Here is a 17,355-nt window from a genome sequence, read left to right as displayed (position 1 = left end):
AATTTCACATCCATACAAGACTGCTGGAAAACATAGCTTTGACTAGACAGACCTTTGTCAGCTAAACAATGTCTCTGGTTTTTAATATGCTGTCTAGGTTTGTCATAGCTTTACTTCCAAGGAGCAAGTGTCTTTTAATTTCATGGTTGCAGTCACCACCTGCAGTGCTTTTGGGGCTCCTCAAAATGAGGTCTGTCACTGTTTCATTTTTTTCTCCATCGCTTTAGTGTGAAATAATGGGACCGAATGCCATAATCTTCGTGTTTGAATATAGAGTTTTAAGCCAGTTTTTTCACTCTCATCTATTCATCAAGAGGCTCTTTGGTTCCTCTTCACTTTCTGCAATTAGTGATGTCATCTGCATATCTAAATTTGTTGATATTTCTCCCAGCAATCTTGATTCCAGCTTGTGCTTCATCCAGTCCAGCTTTTCACATGATGTCCTATGCATATAAGTTAAATAAGCAAGGTAGTAATATACAGCCTTGACGTACTCCTTTCCCAATTTTGAGCCAGCCCATTGTTCCATGACAGTTCTAACTGTTGCTTCCTGACCTGCATATAGGTTTCATGGGACGTGGTCTGGTAATCCCATCTCTTTAAGACTTTTCCACAGTTTGTTGTGATACACACAGTCACAGGCTTTAGCATAGTCAATGAAGCAGAAGTAGATGTTTTGGAATTCTCTTGCTTTTTCTATGATCCAACGGATGTTGGCAATTTGATCTCTGGTTCCTCTGCCTTTTCTAAATCCAGGTTGAACATCTGGAAGTTCTCAGTTTACAAACTGTTGAAGTCTATCTTGGAGAGTTTTGGGTATTTCTTTGTTAGGGTGTGAAATGAGTGCAATTGTGAGGTAGTTGGCACATATTTTGGCATTGCCTTTCTTTGAAATTTGAATGAAAACTGACTTTTTCTAGCTTGTGGCCACTGCTGAGTTTTCCAAATTTGCTGGCATATTGAATGCAGCACTTTAACAGCATCATCTTTTAGGATTTGACATTGCTCAGCTTGAATTCCATTACTTCCACTAACTTGGTTTGTAGGGATGCTTCCCAAGGCCCACTTGATATCGCATTCCAAGATATCTGGTTTTAGGTGAGTTATCACACCATAGTCATTATCTGGGTCTTATTAAGTAGGAAATCCAGTTTTTTGACATCCATAGTCCCATGACCACTGCAAAATTTCTTCAGATTCACTTCCTTTAAGTCATTTCTTTATGTTCAGCTCTCTAGTCTTTCACCCCACCTCACTTAAACAGATTAGGATAATTTTGTTATATAAAAACAAATGTAAATAATTCATCCATAATAGTTTCATCCTTCTTTTTCCTCCTACTTTTTATTTGCATGTTATTAAATATTTAACATTATAGCATAATGGGTTTTTCATTTTCCAGACTAGCACCCTTGCTTTCTCTAATTCTGGTCTCAGCCTTCTGTGATCTTCCCCACCATGTGACAGAGATGGTGTAGCTCATAAACTATACTCAGGCTTTTATTAGAAAGCACAGTTTCCAATTTGCATCATGTATGAAGATGTTCCTTGATTATGCAAAAGTCATTGACCCAAATTATATTCTCAGGTTGTGTCAGGCCAGGGATTTCACCTTTTAACCAGGAAGCACATACCACTAGTAAGGTTGCCCACTTACCATTTCCTTAGGCGGTATAACAATAAGGTTTATTATTATTATTATTATTTTTATTTAGTAGTGTATGATACTCAAACTTTTGGTTTAGATGTGTATATAGAAAATTACTAATGTAATATTTTCTTACCTGAAAATACCCATTTGATATACCATGTTATCTTATAACGTACTAGTTATATTTTTGAACAGTGCTATATGTACATGGTAAAAAACTGCAGAAATGTTACATTTCAGAGAAAAAGAGGTGCGTGTATATATAAACAAAAGCTTACCATCCAGAAAATGTGAACAAGATAAAGGTAAAAGCACTTTCTGAAAGGAAGCCTCCAGGAAATACTTGACATTTTCAAGAAGATGCTTGCCCTTTAATGTCATCATTTGTTTTCCCCACCTGACTTTTATTTATTTATTTATTTGTGAGGTGTTTGAAGATTGCGAGCTTCCTTTTTTTCCTTGTCTTTTTTTGGAAAGCTAAGGAATAGGAATGGTAATGAAATGCTTTTCAGATAGACAAATGCCCAGATAACCAATTAACTGACATCAAAATAAAAATAACTCCTCTCACATTTAATCACTTTTTTTTTTTTCTTTAAGACCTCAACTGCCACAGTAAACGTGGTGGTGACAGATGTCAATGACAACGCACCAGCCTTTGATCCCTATCTGCCCAGAAATCTGTCAGTGGTGGAAGAGGAAGCCAATGCCTTTGTGGGTCAAGTAAGGGTAAGTGGAGTGTGTGTATGTATCTTAAATGTATTATTTATAAGTTACTAAACTTTTTGCACTTTAATTTGAAAAGAGATTCAACTAATGCCATGTGTTAAATGAGGGACATCAGAATTATTTGAAAGCAATCAGCAAAATCACTTGGGTATAAGGCAAGATGGTAATAAAGTGCATTCATCTTTGATCACTGTGCTGGATAACTTTCAAGATTTTTTTTTATTAATCATATTGTGTGCATTACCATTTAAGTTTTTAAGCTTGTTGATTTATATTTTATGACCATTGTGTAATTTAAACATTGATTTATTTGAGAGTATTATTTTCTTACTTAATATATATTTTTATTTCCTGACATTGCAAGAATTTTTAGAGAAGTATGTAATTATCACAGGCTTCCTAGAAGGCACTAGTAGTACCATTAAGTATAAATTTGGAATTGTATACCCAAAACACAAATGTTTAAATGTAAAGTCATTTGCTTGTATAAACATATTTTTAGCATCTCTTGTGTACCTTATGGGTTTCCCTAGTAGCTCAGTGGTAAAGAATCCACCTGCCAATGCAGGAGATTCAGGTTTTATCCTTCCTCCTTGAAGATAATCTGGAGAAGGAAATGGCAACCCACTCAAGTATTATTGTCTGGAAAATCTCATGGGCAGAGATGCCTGGCGGGCTACAGTCCATAGGGTTGCAAAAGAGTCAGACACGACTTAGTGACTTAGTGTACCTTATATTTCAGACCATTCCTGTCCAGTGTACTCAACACTTACTCCTAGACATGTTCTCTTAAGTTTTAACTGGAAATATTAGCCAGTTTTTGTTACACTTTTGATGAATAATCTTGTTTTTCTTAAATCAGAGACAATGCTTTTTTCAGTTAGGGCATGCCTGGTCTTGAACATAGTGGTCTAGAAACCATAAGATGAAGGAAAATTTTGAAGGAACATACATGCATTTTGGAGTGTTGATCTCAGATAAGGCATCTATGTGGTCTCTGCACAAAGAAAGAATACACCTTCTTTCCCAAGTTCAGGTTTTAGGGTCCTACCTCTTTCCTCTCAGACCCTAGAGTCATAAAAAAGAGATTTGCTAGTGTTTTGCAGTAAATATCTATAATTTAACTACAATTACAGTCAAACAAAAGCCCCATTTTTCAGTCCAATCTCCTCTCTAACTTTAAAAAAGGAGAGTGTCTTTAAATACTGTCATGGAGAACTTCTTATTTAGGCTTGGGCTCATCAGCTTTTTTTGTTTTTTGTTTTTTGTTTTTTCTGAGAGCACTGACAATACTTGCAAGAACCGTCAACTCAATAGTCATTGTCATTATCAGTGTCACTATATTTCTCAAATCCTGGAGAAACTGATGAGAGGCATGTATCCCCTTACACCTTTCTACTTCACTGCAAGAGAGAGTCTTGTAATTTTTTTTGTTACAACATGCCAGGTGGTCTTTATGTCATGTGGCCAACAAGCCATTCAATTCCAGAATCCCACACGATACTTTCGGTATGAAAAGTTTTACTGTGGATTCTACAAGGAAAAGAAAAAAAAAAAAAAAAAAAAAAACCTAGAGACAAAGTTTCAGGTATAAATAGTTTCTTTCTGAGACCTTAAAGTAATACTAGTAGGGAAGTGAGGAACTGGAAGTGATGCAGAGAAGAGAAGGAAGCCAATAAAGGAATCCCAGTTCAGTTCAGTTCAGTTCAGTTCAGTTGCTCAGTCATGTTTGACTCTCTGCAACCCCATGAACTGCAGCAAGCCGGACCTCCCTGTCCATCACCAACTTCCAGAGTTCACCCAAACTCATGTCCATCGAGTCAGTGATGCCATCCAGCCATCTCATCCTCTGTCGTCCCCTTCTCCTACTGCCCTCAATCCCTCCCAGCATCAGAGTCTTTTCCAATGAGTCAACTCTTTGTTTGAGGTGGACAAAGTATTGGAGTTTCAGCTTTAGCATCAGTCCTTCCAATGAACATCCAGGAATAATCTCCTTTAGGATGGGCTGGTTGGATCTCCTTGAAGTCCAAGGGACTCTCAAGAGTCTTCTCCAACACCACAGTTCAAAAGCATCAATTCTTCTGCACTCAGCTTTCTTCACAGTCCAACTCTCACATCCATACATGACCACTGGAAAAACCATAGCCTTGACTAGACAGTTAACCAGCTACAATTAAGAGAACTAGAACTTAATCCAGAGGGAAAATTCTGGGAAATGACACAAAACACATTCCCCAGAATTACTAATCCTGAGAGTTATGAGACTGGTAATTTCACACATTAAAACCTGAGAGTTCTTGGTCAGCGATGCTGTGAATGAGGGCATATTTTCTGCACTTCCTGTTTCAAGCAGCCACTTCTCTGCAAATCTGATATAAGGCCGTTCAGTGAGACTGCAGTTACTAGCAGAGGGTAGTTGACCAGAGTGAATACTTACTCTGAGGAACATGCGTAGGCCATTGACAGCTTTGGTTACACCAATCAAACAAAGTGACTCAATCAATGAGGGGCATGTGCTGAAAACAGAGAAAGAAGGTCATGTTGAAGTTGACTCATGAAGGATGCATACTGGTGAGAAAGAAATTGGAGGGGATAGGAGTTTCCTTTCAAAAGAAAGGTAACAGAATGAATAATGTCATAATTATATTAAGTAAATTATGCATATCATAAATGTTTCTCTATGCCATATTGCAGATGGTGCTGAGGGTACCTCTAGAGGGTCTGAGATGGGGCACCACTAGATTATTATTTTATAATGATTACTCATGAGTAGATTGTAATAGGAGATTATAAATCCAGAAAGCTGAATTGGAAGGCAAATATAATAATCCAGACATTGAAGCTTGAACTAATATAATAGTATAATCATAATGAAAATTAAAATACAGTTGTCACTCTAGGATGCCACTTTGAAGACAATGGAAAAGATTTTTGATAATATCTAGCAAGTATTCAGATGAAATAAACAGATATTGGAAATTTAGGAAAATTATTTTTCCATTTCTTTTAATTTAATTAGCATTGGAGAATTAAGTAAAGCGTGTAGGGAATAACACATATAAGCCCACACCTCATAACACATACATAGACATTAGCATGCTGATTGATTTTTAATTTAATTTTTTTCTTTCTTCTAACTTTTCTTGCCACTTTTCCTAGGGATTCTTTATCTTAAAAGAATAATAGCATTAATTTTTCTTTTTTATTTTTTAGTTCCTAAATTTGATACGAAATGATCTCTATAACTTTTCAGCATTAAAAATTGAAATATAGACTTCAGCACTCAATAGACTTAGATAAAGCAATAATTGTCCTGATTTTTAGGCAATAGCATGTTTTCATAAAGATTAAAATGAGTTTGAAAGTACAAAGGAAAAGGAAAACAACCAAGGAAAGTACATCCAACTGATTCAGCACAGTTCCAGAGAAGTTGTAATGTTCAAAAAATGGAATTTTGATGCCTTGTAATGGTCTCCGTATGATTATACAGTGGAAGTGAGAAATAGATTTAAGGGCCTAGATCTGATAGATAGAGTGCCTGATGAACTATGGAATGGGGTTTGTGACATTGTACAGGAGACAGGGATCAAGACCATCCCCATGGAAAAGAAATGCAAAAAAGCAAAACGGCTGTCTGGGGAGGCCTTACAAATAGCTGTGAAAAGAAGAGAGGTGAAAACCAAAGGAGAAAAAGAAAGATATAAGCATCTGAATGCAGAGTTCCAAAGAATAGCAAGAAGTGATAAAAAAAAGCTTTCTTCCGCGATCAATGCAAAGAAATGGAAAAGAACAGAATGGGAAAGACTAGAGATCTCTTCAAGAAAATAAGAGATACCAAGGGAACATTTCATGCAAAGATGGGCTCAATAAAGGACAGAAATGTTATGGAACTAACCGAAGCAGAAGATATTAAGAAGAGGTGGCAAGAATACACAGAAGAACTGTACAAAAAAGATCTTCTTGACCCGGATAATCACGAATGTGTGATCTCTAATGTAGAGCCAGACATGCTGGAATGTGAAGTCAAGCGGGCCTTAGAAAGCATCACTACGAACAAAGCTAGTGGAGGTGATAGAATTTCAGGTGAGCTATTTCAAATCCTGAAAGATGATGCTGTGAAAGTGTTGCACTCAGTATGCCAGCAAATTTGGAAAACTCAGCAGTGGCCACAGGACTGGAAAAGTTCAGTTTTCATTCCAATCCCAAAGAAAGGCAATGTCAAAGAATGCTTAAACTGCCGCAAAATTGCACTCATCTCACACGCTAGTAAACTGATGCTCAAAATTCTCCAAGCCAGGTTTCAGCAATACGTGAACCTTGAACTTCCTGATGTTCAAGCTAGTTTTAGAAAAGGCAGAAGAACCAGAGATCAAATTGCCAACATCTGCTGGATCATGGAAAAAGCAAGAGAGTTCCAGGAAAACAACTATTTCTGCTTTATTTACTATGCCTAAACCTTTGACTGTGTGGATCACAATAAACTGTGGAAAATTCTGAAAGAGATAGGAATACCAGACCACCTGACCTGCCTCTTGAGAAATCTGTATGCAGGTCAGGAAGCAACAGTTAGAACTGGACATGGAAAAACAGACTGGTTCCAAATAGGAAAAGGAGTACGTCAAGGCTGTATATTGTCACCCTGTTTATTTAACTTATATGCAGAGTACATCATGAGAAATGCTGGACTGGAAGAAACACAAGCTGGAATCAAGATTGCCAGGATAAATATCAATGACCTCAGCTATACAGATGACACCAATCTTATGGCAGAAAGTGAAGAGGAACTAAAAACCCTCTTGATAAAAGTGAAAGAGGAGAGTGAAAAATTGGCTTAAAGCTCAGCATTCAGCAAACGGAGATCATGGCATCTGGTCCCATCACTTCATGGGAAATAGATGGGCAAACAGTGAAAACAGTGTCAGACTTTAATTTTTGGGCTTCAAAATCACGGCAGATGCTGATTGCAGCCATGAAATTAAAAGATGCTTACTCCTTGGAGGAAAATTTTTTACTAACCTAGATAGCATATTCAAAAGCAAAGACATTACTTTGCCGACTAAGTTCCGTCTAGTCAAGGCTATGGTTTTTCCAGTAGTCATGTATGGATGTGAGAGTTGGACTGTGAAGAAGGCTGAGTGCCAAAGAATTGATGGGTTTGAACTGTGGTGTTGGAGAAGACTCTTGAGAGTCCCTTGGACTGCAAGGAGACCCAACCAGTCCATTCTGAAGGAGATCAGCCCTGGGATTTCTTTGGAAGGAATGATGCTAAAGCTGAAACTCCAGTACTTTGATCACCTCATGCAAAGAGTTGAGTCATTGGGAAAGACTCTGATGCTGAGAGGGATTGGGAGCAGTAAGAGAAGGGGATGACAGAGGATGAGATGGCTGGATGGCATCACTGACTTGATGGAAGTGAGTCTGAGTGAACTCTGGGAGCTGGTGATGGACAGGGAGGCCTGGCGTGCTGCGATTCATGGGGTCGCAAAGAGTCGGACACGACTGAGCGACTGAACTGAACTGAACTGAATGGTCTCCTGTTGTTACCTAATGATAATTATATAATACAGTAATTTCATTCAATGGCTTAAGTTGTTATTTTTGTTGTTGTTCAGTCGCTCTGGCATGTTTAACTCTTTGCATCCCCATCGACTGTAGCATGCCAGGCTCCCCTGTTCTTCACCAACTCCTGAAACTTGCTCAAATTCATGTCCATTGATTCAGTGATGCCATGCAAACATCTCATCCTCTGTCATCCCCTCCTTCTCCAGCCTTCAGTCTTCACAGCATCAGGGTCATTTCTAATGAGTCAGCTCTTTGCATTAGGTGATCAAAGTACTGAAGCCTCAGCTTTATCATCAGTCCTTCTAATGAATATTTAGGATGATTTCCTTTAGAATTGACTGGTTTGATCTCCTTGTAGTCCAAGGGTCTCTCCAGAGTCTTCTCCAACATCAGAGCTCAAAAGCATCAATTCTTTGGTGTTCAGACTTCTTTATGGCTTAACTCTCACATCTATACATGACTATTAGAAAAACCATAACTTTGACTAGATGGACCTTTGTTGGCAAGGTAGTCTCTGCTTTTTAATATGCTGTCTGGGTTTGTCATAGCATTTCTTTCAAGGAGTAAGTGTCTTTTAATTCCATGGCTGCAGTCACCATGTGCTGTGATTTTGGAGCCCAAGAAAATAAACTCTGTCACTGTTTGCATTGTTTCCCCATCTATTTGACGTGAAGTGATGGGACCAATTGCCATGGTCTTTGTTTTTTAAGTGTTGAGTTTTAAGCCAGCTTTTTCACTCTCCTTTTTCACTTTCCTATAGAGGCTCTTTAGTTCCTCTTCACTTTCTGTCATAAAAGTGGTGTTATCTGCATATCTGAGGTTATTGATGTTTCTTCTGGCAATCTTGTTTCCAGCTTATGCTTCAACCAGCCCAGCATTTTGCATGATATACTCTGCATATAATTTAAATAAGCAGGTTAACAATATACAGCCTTGTAATACTCCTTTCACAATTTTGAACCTGTCTATTGTTACATGTCGGGTTCTAACTGTTGCTTCTTGACTTGCATACAGGTTTCAAGGATGCAGGTAAAGGGGTCTGGTATGCCTATCTCTTTAAGAATTTTCCACAGTTTGTTGTGATTCATAGAAGAAGCAGAAGTAGATGTTTTTCTGGAATCCTCTTGCTTTTTCTATGATCCAACAGATGCTGGAAATTTGATCTCTGATTCCTCTGCCTTTTCTAAATCCAGCTTGAACATCTAGAATTTCTCAGTTCATATATGTTGAAGCCTGGCTGGGAAAATTTTGAGTATTATTTTGCTAACATGTGAACTGAGTTCAGTTCTTCTATAGTTTGATCATTCTTTGGCATTGCCCTGTTTTGGGATTGGAATGAAAACTCACCTTTTCCAGTCTTGTGGTCACTGCCGAGTTTTCCAAATTTCCTGGCATATTGCATGCAGCACTTTCACAGCATCATCTTTTTGGATTTGAAATAACTCAGCTGAAATTCCATCACCTCCATTAGCTTTGTTGGTAGTGATGCTTCCAAAGGCCCACTTGATTTCATAATTCCAGATGTCTGGCTCTAAGTGAGTCCCACCATCGTGGTTGATAGTGTTGGTTTACTCTCTAATTCACGTCTGACTCTTGCAACCCCAATGGACGTTAGCCTGCCAGGCTCCTCAGTCCATGAGATTCTCCAGGCAAGAATAATGTTGTGGGTTTCCATTTCCTTCTCTAGGGGATCGTCCTGACCCAGGAATAGAACCTGGTGTCCTCTGTTGCAAGCAGAATATTTACCAAATGAGTTGCAAGAGAAGCCCCCATGTGGTTATCTGGGTCATTAACATCTTTTCTGTGTAGTTCTGTGTATTCTTGCCACCTCTTCTTGATACCTTCCATTTCTGGTTAGGTCCATACTATTTCTGTCCTTTATTGTGCCCATCTTTGCATGAAGTATTCCCTTGGTATCTAATTTTCTTGAAGAGATCTCTAGTCTTTCTTATCTCTAGTTTTTCATAGAATGGGAAAATTTCTTTGCATTGTTCGTTTAGGAAACCTTTCTTATCTCTCCTTGCTATTCTTTGGAGTTTTGCATTCAGATGAGTATATCTTTTCTTTTCTCCTTTGCCTTTTGCTTCTCTCCTTTTCTCAGCTACTTGTAAGATTTTTTCAGACAACCATTTTGCCTTTTTTTCATTTCTTTTTCTTGGAGATCGCCCACCGCTTCCTATACAATATCATGAACCTACACCCATAGTTCTTCAGGCACTCTTTCAGATCTAATCCCTCTTGTATAAATTTTAATTTTAACTGCTATTCAGAATTATTAAGACACACTTACGTCAAGGCTGTATATAGCCACCCTGCTTATTTAACTTATATGCAGAGTACATTGTGAAAAACGCTGGACTGGAAGAAACACAAGCTGGAATCAAGATTGCTGGGAAAAATATCAATTACCTCAGATAGGCAGATGACACCACCCTTATGGCAGAAAGTGAAGAGGAACTAAAAAGCCTCTTGATGAAAGTGAAAGAGGAGAGTGAAAAAGTTGGCTTAAAGCTCAACATTCAGAAAACGAAGATCATGGCATCCGGTCCCATCACTTCATGGGAAATAGATGGGGAAACAGTGGAAACTGTCAGGCTTTATTTTGGGGGGCTCCCAAATCACTGCAGATGGTGACTGCAGCCATGAAATTAAAAGATGCTTACTCCTTGGAAGAAAAGTTATGACCAACCTAGATAGCATATTCAAAAGCAGAGACATTACTTTGCTGACTAAGGTCCATCTAGTCAAGGCTATGGTTTTTCCTGTGGTCATGTATGGATGTGAGAGTTGGACTGTGAAGAAGGCTGAGTGCCAAAGAATTGATGCTCTTGAACTTTAGTGTTGGAGAAGACTCTTGAGAGTCCCTTGGACTGCAAGGAGATCCAACGAGTCCATTCTAAAGGAGATACAACCAGTCCATTCTGAACGAGATCAGCCCTGGGATTTCTTTGGAAGGAATGATGCTAAAGCTGAAGCTCCAGTACTTTGGCCACGTCATGCGAAGAGTTGACTCATTGGAAAAGACTCTGATGCTGGGAGGGATTGGGGGCAGGAGGACAAGTGGCCGGCAGAGGATGAGATAGCTGGATGGCATCACTGACTCAATGGATGAGAGTCTGAGTGAACTCTGGGAGATGGTGATGGACAGGGAGGCCTGGTATGCTGCAATTCATGGTGTTGCAAAGAGTCAGACACGACTGAGCGACTGAAATGAACTGAGCTGAACTGAACTGAAGACCCAAAATAGGTATGCTTTGTTATGTTCAATTTGAGTTACCAACTTTGAGTTTTTCTTCTAATATTTTGTGAGTTGCTCAGTTGAATTCTATTCTTTTTGACTCCATGAATTGTAGCTAGCCGGCTCCTCTTTCCATGGAATTCAACAGGCAAGCATACTAGATTGGTTAGTCATTCCCTTCTCCAGGGGATCTTCCTGACCCAAGGATCTAACCCTGCAATGTAGACAGATTCTTTACCATCTGTGCCATCAGAGAAGCCCTAATGTTTTAGTATGTATGAATAATTCAATGAAAGAACTTTTAATTTATTAAGGTAGTATTATAATGTCAAACAATTGGTAATACTTCTGAAGCAATATTTATGGTTTACACAGAGCAAAAGTTTCATCAGAGTATTAAAAATAAACTTAAAAATTGAAGTATAGTTGATTTACAATGTTGTGCTAGTTTCAATTGCGTAGCCAAGTGATTCAGTTACACATATATACACATTTTTTTTTCCAGATCATGTTTGTAATGGGCAGAATGTGTTCTCAGCCATTAGTCCATGACTATCAGCATGTGATGCTTAGCATGGAATCTTTAGTGCAAATTAAAGGTCCTGCTCAGCTCTGTCAGCCTGGCAGTGTTCCTGGGGCAGAGAGACTGGTGAAAAGCAAGTCATAGCTTTCTCCCTGGGGTCCTCTGGCCACGGGGCTGTCAGGTGAGCTGGGAGTATGAGACCAGACTGAGGGCTGTGTCCTGCAGAACTCCAGAGCCCTAGCCATGGCCATCCACTGGCCAGATTCTGGCCTTGAAGCAGCAGTGGACCTCTCTCCCATCCCCACCTCTGTGACCTAATGTTGACAATGGTCTCCATGGGTCACAGTCCATGGAGGCCTCAGCAACTGGAGATTCTGGACACTTCCACTAAGGTAGCAGCTTCAACCGATGTCAGTCCATTCAAGTTTCAAAAATTGGTACAGCTTAGATGTTGTCTGTCTCTATGAGGTGGTCAGAGGTCAGGGTTCCTTATTGGTTATCTAACTTATATATAGTAATATGTGCATGTTAATCCCATACTCCTAATTTATCCTCTTACCTTTCCTCTTTGAAAACCATATTTTTATTTCTTTTTGGTAAATAAGTGCATTTGTATCATTTTTTTTCCACATATAAGTGATACCATATTTGTCTTTCTGTGTCTGCCTTACTTCACTTAGTGTGATGAACTCTAGGTCCTTCCATGTTGCTTCAAATGCATTATTTCACTATTTTATATGACTAGTAATAGTCTGGCATCTGGCTAAGATTATTATTTTTTTAATGTAGAACTTACTATACACAGATGGAGTTCACCATGCTTAAATTTGAGAATTTTTTCCATATTCTCAAATGCATATGATAGCAGTAAAGATGTGTCAAAATGTATATAGACTAAAGTAAAAGTGTTAGTCACTCAATCATGTTTGATTCTTTGTGGCCACATGAACTGTAGCCTACCAGGCTCCTCTGTCCATGGAATTCTCCAGACAAGAATACTGGAGTGGGTAGCCATTCCCTTCTCAAGGAGAATCTTCTCAACCCAGGGGTCAAACCTGGGTCTCCTACATTGCAGGCAGATTCTTTACTATCTAAGCTGCACAGTAAGATTAGACTATGTGTCTCTACGTGAAATGTCAAACGTGCCATACAGATTATATATTCAAAGAAATGAAAAACACCACAAAGCACTTAGGGGATTCTGTCAGGATTCATCTGCATTCATGTATCATCTGCAGTAATTTAACAAATTAGTAAGATTCTAAAAAGGAAACGAAGATACCATGTAGATGTGATATAAGACAGAATTGAGCTGAGGAGGCAATTTGAGAATAAGTCAATCATCTGTCAATAACAGAAGATTTACTTTGAGGAATTTTAGAAAATCGGTTAGCACATGTTGAGACCAGGTGAGGAAAATCAGGGAATCCTAATTAAACAGCCACTGATAAAAAGACTTTACTTGTCAGTGCAATGTTTTGCTTAGTACCCTTTGCAATATTTCAGTGGAGATAGAATCTAAATCTGTAGGTATGATCTGAATCTGGACCACAAGCATGCCAGCAAGTCGTTCTCAGAGTGGGGAAGAGGCCTCACACCAGCTCCTTAAGAATTCTCAGTTGATTTCAAATCCTTGGCTGGACAGATAGCCAGCAGAAGATAAGAGAGAGAGAGAGAGATTATGAAACAGAGAAGAAACATTAAAAATATGTTTGTATGTATTTTGGAGAAAGATATGGCAATCCACTCCAATGTTCTTGCCTGGGAAATCCCATGGCCAGAGGAGCCTAACAGGCCTCAGTCCATAGGGTTTCAAAGAGGCAAACAGCTTAGCGACTGAACACACATGTGTGTATGCATGTATTTACTTATTGTTAAATTGTGTAAATGTGTGTGTTCTTAGTCTCTCAGCCATGTCCAACTCTTTGTGACCCTGTGGACTGTAGCCCACCAGTCTCCTCTATCCATGGGGATTCTCCAGGCAAGAGTACTGGAGTGGGTTGCCATGCCCTCCTCCAGGGGACCTTCCCAACACAGGGATCAAACACGGGTCTCCCACATTGCAGGTGGATTCTTTACCCTCTGAGCCACCAGGGAAGCCCAAATAGGGTAAATACTTGAGAGTAAAGCTGGATCTGTGGTTGGGATTATGTCATTTTAAACAAGTTTGGTAAACTGCTTGGGGGTTATTGACCAAATCCTATTTTTTTCTTATAATGGAAGTATCTAACATGTAAGAATGAGGCAGATGAGCTTGGTTCCATTACGAACCCTGAGTCTTAGGAAGTAGGGGATCATGATACTTATACCTTCTAACAAACTTTAGCTTATCAAGGGGAAATCAGAGGGTATTTTCACTTAGAAATACTTGACTGCTGTCGGTACTTCAACACATCACTCTGCGTGCATATTTTGTGTCATTGGAGACTGAGGGGATGGCACCTGAAAGAAATTTTGGAGCGCATATTAAAGATGTCTGGCCTCCATGATAGCATCTCAGTGAGTTCTTAGGGGCTAGAATTATTTTTCAGTTCTTCATGTCCATTTTCACAGTAGCCCTGGGCATGCATGCTTGCACAGAGGCAGCAAAAAAGGCTTACTTGCGAACAACATTGCCTGTTAAGGTTAAAAACTTCTCAGCATTGTATACAATACAGAGTGTGCCTCTTCCCAGAGAATTTCCAATTAATGCCTTGTAGAAATTCTTATGCTGAACTGACTTCTTTTAGCTCTAAGTAACAGAAATAGAGGTCTGAGTCAACAAAATGTTCTTCCAGTTCTAAAATAAAAGAGGCTGAATTTATTTAACCTGAAACGTAAATGTATTACTATTGTGAGATTTGCATTCTAAATCTCAGCTGGGATGAAGTGAGATGATTCAGTTTTAAACCCTTAAAGCAGTTTTAAAATCATTGTAAACTGCAGTGTTTAGAAGGGTGGCAATAGTGTCATTTTTAAAAAGAAATTGATCTTTCCTTCAACTATGCAATTTAATATTTAACAAAATATATCTGAATCTCAGTGGTCTGCCTTTGATTAATGTATTTGTTGTATCTCTATGTGGTAATCTAAAAGTGAAATGAAGGTGGGGAGCTTTGTGGTGTTTTATTTATTTTCTGTAGCTCAGCATGATGTTCAGCAGTGCCTAAAACTATAATACTTCTTTTCTAAGTGGGCCACAAGTGGGGATTTTTATGGGTTCTCTTGTCAAGTCAAACTATATAATGCAAACACTATACTCAGTCAAGTAAAGAAAAGAAGCCCACACAATTTGAACACTTGATGTCCATTTTAATGCTGCTACCTAAAATATTTGAGGTAAAGATTTACCTACTGCTTGTGGGTATTTTTGAAGCTTGGTGATTTTTCAGGTTTTCAATTAGCAGTTCATAAATAGATTAGAAAATGTCATGCATATATTTTTACAATATTTACTTGGAATCTATCGTTTCACCAGTTTTTAGTCTTATTGTCAGTTATTATAATAGATACTTTTATGCATGCATACATGTGTGTGCATATAAATATTCACAGTTGTATAATACCAGATGCATAATGAATGATATCCATCCTCAACCCCACAGTAACTAATGACCTCCTTATAGCTAAATGTCATTTTTATCTGAATAACTTCACTGTTGCATTTGAGATGGATCTCACAATCTCCTTCATGAGATTTCTGCTACCTGTTTGCTTCCAGTTTTCATGGTTAAACATATCTGGTTCTTTTTGCCTTTCTTTATCTGTTTCTTCATAAACCTTTTCAAAATAAATATTGTATTAGTCATCCCCCCCATATCTCTATTGAGGTATAATAGGTATACAAAAAGGGACAGATAATTAATGTATACAATTTGGTGAGTTTGAGTTGGGAAATAAACATGTACTTTTGTGTTACCATCACCACAATCAAGGTAATAAACATAACCATCACCTTCAAAAGAAACTTTTGGTACTGGAGGTGTCTACTCATTTGTTTGAATCCTACACCTTCAGCCTACCACCTCAAATAGGCATTTGCCTGTAAAACAAACCCACAGACTGACCTGCGGGTACGTCAAATTCAACATGTTTAAGATTGAAACCTTATTTTTACCTTCCTCAGTAAGGTTTTCTTCTCCTGAATTCTGTGTTTCAGTTCATTATTCCCAGGCCAAACTGGAGAGACATCTCAGACTTCTCTTTCTTCCTCTCTGTCCATATGCAGTCAATCCCCAATCTTGATAACTTTGCATGCTTCAAGCAGTTCTCAAAATTTCCCCTCTCTCCAAAACAATCACAGTCAGGCTCTCATTATTTGTCATCTGATCTATTGCTACAACCTCTTAGTATGTTATCCTAACAGTAATCTTAAAACCCCTCATAGTTATCCTCAACGTAAGTGCTGAGATGTCTCTTAACAAGGATTCAGTTCAGTGTAACAAGCATAGTTCAATGGTGACTGTCCATCGAGGCAGCAAAGAAGGCACACTTCCCATTACTGCTCACAGAGCTTGACCTCTAAGAATACTGTCCTCCATGTGATGAATGATGTATGTTCTCAGAAATCCCCCATGTCTGTTTGCCTCTGCTCATGCCCCTTGCCCTGGCTTTTTCTTTCTTCATTCTTGATTTAGATAGTTCATCCTTGAAAATTCTAGCCAACAATAATCTCCTCCAGAAAAAGCTTTTTCTAAATTTTCTATGTCCTAAATGTCTCATATTCATGGTCCATCTTATTTGGTGCATAACTTTTTGGTGGTGCTTACTAAAGTATATTGAATTTTTCCCCTTATTCAAATTTCTTAAAAGCAGAGACTGTGTTATATTGATCTTAGAAATCACACTACCCAGCTCAATATTTGGCTCTTAGAAGGTGCTACATTAAACTAGACCTAATGGAATAATCTGAGCTGAAATTACATTTTTCCACTGAGGATTCATGAATATTATAGAAAGAGAAGTATGATATAGGTCACAATCTAAAATACCTATTTGGTTAACCTCACACACATGGTTGCAACTAAATAAGTTATACTGATAAATAGAGAGAAAGCATTGATCCTGGAAATGTCTACTTTTAGAATTTCAATAAGTAAAATAATTTGTATAGGGCTGATTTAAAAAGCAATATTAATGCAAAGAACAATTGAAACTTATATTTACTCAGTCAGTTCAGTCATTCAGTCACATCCAACAATTTGCAATCCCATGAACCACAGCACTCCAGGCCTCCCTGTCCATCACCAACTCCTGGAGCCTACCCAAACTCATGTCCATTAAGTCAGTGATGCCATCCAACCATCTCATCCTCTATCGTCCCCTTCTGCTGCTGCCCTCAATCTTTCCCAGCATCAGGGTATTTTCCAATGAGTCAGCTCTTTGCATCAGGTGGCCAAAGTATTGGAGTTTCAGCTTCAACATCAGTCTTTCCAATGAACACTCAGGACTGACCTCCTTTAGGTTGGACTGATTGGATCTCCTTGCAGTCCAAGGGACTCTGAAGTGTCTTCTCCAACACCACAGTTCAAAAGCATCAATTCTTCTGCACTTAGCTTTCTTTAGTGTCCAACTCGCACATTCATACATGACTACTGGAAAAACCATAGCCTTGAATAGCTTGACATTTGTTGACAAAGTAATGTCTCTGCTTTTTAATAAGCTGTCTATGTT

General features: G+C 38.5%; 1 protein-coding gene across 10 annotated transcripts in view; it reads left to right on the top strand.

Moving 5' to 3' along the window:
* The window catches only part of PCDH15 (protocadherin related 15), a 910,832-nt gene that overhangs the window by 603,675 nt on the left and 289,802 nt on the right, over window positions 1-17,355 (top strand). For all 10 annotated transcript variants that reach the window (XM_018041648.1, XM_018041647.1, XM_005698156.2 and 7 more), the window contains one exon: window positions 2,252-2,384. In XM_018041648.1, coding sequence (XP_017897137.1) covers window positions 2,252-2,384 — 133 coding nt within the window. The remainder of the gene's footprint in view (window positions 1-2,251; window positions 2,385-17,355) is intronic.

Source organism: Capra hircus, chromosome 26 (genome assembly GCF_001704415.2).
Source record: "Capra hircus breed San Clemente chromosome 26, ASM170441v1, whole genome shotgun sequence".
Lineage (NCBI taxonomy): Eukaryota > Metazoa > Chordata > Mammalia > Artiodactyla > Bovidae > Capra > Capra hircus.
The sequence above is the reverse complement of the archived record's forward strand: the minus strand, read 5'-3'. Positions and strand labels throughout refer to the sequence as shown.